This window comes from Apium graveolens, chromosome 6 (assembly GCF_009905375.1).
Source record: "Apium graveolens cultivar Ventura chromosome 6, ASM990537v1, whole genome shotgun sequence".
Classification (NCBI taxonomy): domain Eukaryota; kingdom Viridiplantae; phylum Streptophyta; class Magnoliopsida; order Apiales; family Apiaceae; genus Apium; species Apium graveolens.
In genome coordinates, this window is record NC_133652.1 from 136,908,799 (window position 1) to 136,913,902 (window position 5,104).

Genomic DNA, 5,104 nt, shown 5'->3' on the forward strand with positions numbered 1-5,104 from the left:
TCATTAGGTGGTAGGCCAGCAATATTTATGGAGTTTAAATATTCCGGTGGGAACGCAAAGCTTAAATCAGATGATGTACCACCAAAATCTTCAGCCCTATCCACACTAAAATATGAAAGGGATTCCCCAGGAATAGTATCAATAATTGCTGAATTCAAATGAGTTACAACCTGATTTGTAGGAGTTAAAATTGCTCGTTCACTTAGGTAGCGTGAAGACTTGTACTTGTTCAAAAAATCAGGATATGTCCATTGGATAATATTGCCCATATCATTTTTCATTTCTAGATCACAAAACTAGTCAGGCACAATAATATCATCTTCTACATAGTCATAAAGACCATCCAAAGGAGGAGCAACTTTACCATTACCAATCTCTAGAACCCAATCGAAAAAATTCTTAAGGTTCGCAACTTCTTCTTCTGACTGACCTTGGTTAAGTCTCATATTCTTCTTTAAAATGTAAATCTGAGCATGATGCTACAAGTAAGACCTGGTAATACATGCAGAGACAATATCGCCACGGGATGCTAGGGAAATGACAGGAAGAATCTGTCGAAAATCACCACCAAGCAATACTGTGATACCCCAAATGGCAACTCATATTTGCTTGGATGAACCAATCGTATTATGTCTCTTGAAGAACGATCAAGACATTCAAATGCATAACAGTGCTGCATAGGAGCCTCGTCCCATATAATAAAGTTGGTACATTTTATGAGCTACGCTATATCTGAATCATGGCCAATGCCACATGATGAATAATCATCAAGGATAATCGGTATTTTGAATCTTGAGTGCGCAGTGCGACCTCCAGGCATAAGTGTCGCAGCTATGCCAGAAGAGGCAACATGGAGTATAATTAGACCCATGGACCTCAGTTTATAAATTAAAGTTTTCTAAAGAAAAGTTTTACCACAACCTCCACTACCGTATGCAAAGAATAATCCACCAGCATTTTCCTGAACTGATTGAAGAACAGCATTGTAAATATGTAATTGTTCAAGATAACATTTCGGGAATCGCTTATCAAACTCTGCTGCCATCTCGGACATGTCGTAACTGGTTTCATCGATAACCAAATTATTCGAACCAGTCTGCAAGTAACTTCGAGGAGGTATCGGTAATTGCTTAAAATGTTCTAGAGATTTTCCAATACAACGTAGCAATTTATCAATCTCTGCATAAATTATAAATAAAAAATTATAACTAAAACATCACATTTGTGTTCAAGCAATACAATGAATTATGTACAATCAAATTATAAATACAAATGCATAACAATTTAATAGAGCATAAAATAATACACGAACTAACCTACCAATGCATAAAACTCCAGCTGCTTCTCATTTAAAATTGTTTGCAAACCACCAGATTTGTCTCTACGACCAAGAATGATGTCATCAATCATGTTCTTCAAATGCTCGTTCCACAGATGTCGGATATCTGTTACTTGACAATTAACAATAATATGCACAAACAAATGATGAATTTGACCTGGAAAACTAGATTTAGCAGCATCTGACAAAACCTCATGCCATTCATTATCATCATCCAGCAAGCCATAATGACGACATGATCTTTGAAATTTCTTTACTGCACACCATTAACTATCTTTAGATTATCAAATGAAGTAGGACCACGAACTTTTGACAGCAACAACCGTAAAAACCACAATTCACCGGCATTGTGATGTATATACAAAAGACAGCCAATCTATTTACCCCTTTACCGTGGTGTCCATATCTGATCTGTATCATTCCAAACATTAAATTGTGGAATTTCATCATAGGTGTATTGTCCGAAATTAGGATTGGTGCGATTCAGTTGGAAAAATGCTTCCAGTGGGCTATGACGGTACTTCTCGAAGTTGACTACTTTTTGAAGACACTCTTGCTCCTGAAAAGTACAGCTCCTCTGACCGGGCAAATGGAATGATAAACGATGAACATATATGGATCGATGATGTATTAGAAAACCAAAAATACGATGAGCAGCCTCGGATGCACATATATACCGTCCGTCAAAATACTCATTATTCTCATCAACTGCCTCATCAGATTTCTCTGTGTTCCCTCCATTTTGCCCTGTTATTTCAACAGTAACACGATCGTGTCATTTAAGACAATACTTGAATAAGTACTTTAAACTACGTGCATGGAAACAAATCTCAACATTCATGTGGCACTGGTATTTGACTAACAAATCGCGGTTATATGGAACTACCCATTGATTATCCAGATTACACTTTCCTTTAGAAACAGTAATATTTGTTTTATGACGTTTGTAAATTGGAAAACCGGATTGGTCAAAAGATGTTTAAGCTTGATACATGTCATAATTGTTAAATAGTCAGGATAAATGGAAACATAAAAATCAAGCTTACATAATGTATTCATTTTTCTAACTTACTTTTTCGGGAAATGCTTCGTACATTTAAAATCCTTCATACACGCACATTTGGGATTATCCATTCCGCAAGGCCCATGAATCATAATAGATTGCACAACAGCATAACCTACAGGGTCAGTTTCAGGATCAGGAAGTTCCGCAGATACATATTTATCGACATTGGTAGACAAATTCTTTTTAGACTTAGAATTAATCTAAATCAGCAAATGAACATGAGGAAGTCCTCGCTTCTGAAATTCAACTACATACATCACTGAAATGGAAAAAATATGATAAAAATCAGACATTAAATTAAAACAATAACAGTAAACAGGTTACATACACATATATTTAGTTACAAAATTAAGTAATACCTCCAATACATACTCAAAAATAATGTTTGGTCTTTATGTCATCTAGCAACTGTTCCACTTTCAAGTGAAACGCGAGTGATATTATATCTGGAGAATCAGAAGCAGAACAACCAGGTAATTTCTTCATCATTTCTTGTATTTCATTCCATTGAGAATTACAAGTCATCATTAGGAAAATGTCAGGATGACCAACAACACGACAAACGGCAAGTGCATCTTGAAAATTTTGTTGCATATATCTTTTAGATCCCATGAAATTTGCTAGAAGCACAAAACCTTTCCCAGTGGTGGTGGAATCTAAATTCCCATTCCTTACCTTCTTCGCTATATTACTATACAGATCATTCCTTAGAATGGTCTGATGAGTACGCAACCACCAGTGACACGACTGCTCAATATATGAGAAAGCGTCAACTACATACTGCTGGAACAATTTACCACCCAATCAAACTTGTAATCCTGTTTGTAGTAATAATCTAATATTTGTAAGCATACATAACAATAAAAAAATAGTACAAATTTAAATAATAAATTTAATTCCAGCAATACCTTCATTCAGGCGTACTTGTAACCTGTAAGCATAATACTCTTTCATTGTTATCCGCTTACGTTTCTTCTTGTACTGGTTCTCAGGATCAACATAAGATATTTCATCATGATATACATCCTCGCCGGCTGGAAACAGAAGTGGGTACTGTAGTGCCATTAGTAACGGATGAAAAGTTGAGATTCTTTCAAGATCTTTATTTTGTTTCTCTAAAATAATGTCACGTTCACCAACAGTGGTTTGTTCGTCTTCAACCATTACAATTGCAACTTCCTTAGAAAGACCAATATTATTCTCACGCCCACTTTCTGAATGACTAACTTTAATCTTTATCTTCGTGTCTCTTATAGGCTCCTCTCTGAAATGATCACGGGCATAACGAAATTTGCGAACCAAATGATTAGTATCATCCAACATTCTAATCAACCCTTCAACAATTCCAGTGTCTATTTCGTCACCATCATCAACTTTAACCCACTTCGTTTGTTTATCAACCTCGTGCTAAGTATCATATATATAAATTTGACAAAATTTGGGATCTTCTCCATCATCCGATATGAGAGTACCGAAAACATGATGATTTTGACTATTAAGCCGATACATGTAAGGAGTTCTGCCACGATTGATCGAATTATCCACCTTACCACCTATAGATTTAAAAGCAAACATGGCATTATAGAGTTTGATGTTTTTATTGAAATGTCTTGATTTAGCCTTATTATTGTACAACTCAAATAGGTATGAAGGAATTGGAGGAGTTTCGGGCAATTTTATTTGACAATGTGAACAACAGATGCTAAACTTTGGCAAACCACGAGTGACATTTTTATTAACCCTCTCTTCTTTCCATGTTATAGCATGGCACTCGGGACATTCTACATCAGGAGATCCGAATGTCGCATAACCATCTGCTGATCAAAATAGGTTCATAATATTATACCTAAATAGTAACAGATAAAACAAACTGTCAAAATAATGTATGTAACAGAGACATAACCAGCAATAGCAGGCTTATTCTGCATTCTGTCATTCATATGAACATCACTTTCTTCCAAAAAAATACCTTCATCTTCATCAAGGACATATTCTAAATTTTTAAGAAACCACAGTCAGAATTGTAATTAGGCAAACAAAATAATAGTACATGGGTAAAATTTTCTGACCATCATCCCATGGTAGCTGTAATATCCCATATTTTCAATTATTATTATTATTTGGAATTATTTATGTGTTTTTATGTGAATTTTGGTAATTATCTGATAATTGAAATTGATGGTTGGGTGTTTATATGTGATATTATTTGAGTATTTTAATTTTTATGTGTCCAGAATAAAATTTAGATAATTGTGATATTTTTCTGGTAATTTTCGGACTGTTATATGATTTTATAATGATTTATGTATTTATTAATTATTTTCTGAGTAATTACCAAATTTATTTTATAAAGCCGGGAATCGTCCAACTTCAACTGTTTTACCTTTTCACAATCCGAAACTCTTCTGAAAACTCCTTTCTAACCGAATCTGGTAATTTCGGACATTTTCCGTGTTTTGACTTTTTCAATCCGGATTACGGTTTGACCCGTATGAGTCCCGACGCAAAATTTTCGATACGATAATCATTTTGATAAAACAACAAAACCCATATTATCGAAAGGCGGGATATTATTACATTATTTTCGTATAAAGTATTTCAAAAGAAGTCCGGTTTTGATAATTATCCAAATCTGATACTAAATTAGATCGTTTTTATAGTTATTTAGCGGCTAAGTAATGTATTTTCGGATCCGATAT

The 5,104-nt window shown here is 34.6% G+C and overlaps 1 protein-coding gene across 1 annotated transcript; it reads right to left on the minus strand.

Annotated features, from left to right (window-relative positions):
* Nucleotides 1–296: 296 nt before the first annotated feature.
* LOC141665475 (uncharacterized) lies at nucleotides 297–4,333 on the minus strand. The gene is made up of 11 exons (XM_074471459.1): nucleotides 4,277–4,333; nucleotides 3,330–3,812; nucleotides 2,815–3,152; nucleotides 2,661–2,664; nucleotides 2,458–2,605; nucleotides 1,732–2,086; nucleotides 1,317–1,579; nucleotides 916–1,179; nucleotides 726–831; nucleotides 566–635; nucleotides 297–479 (listed from the first exon to the last, which is right to left on the minus strand). Exons 1-11 carry the CDS (start codon nucleotides 4,331–4,333, stop codon nucleotides 297–299), a joined length of 2,271 nt encoding a protein of 756 aa, XP_074327560.1.
* Between the last annotated feature and the right edge of the window lie 771 nt (nucleotides 4,334–5,104).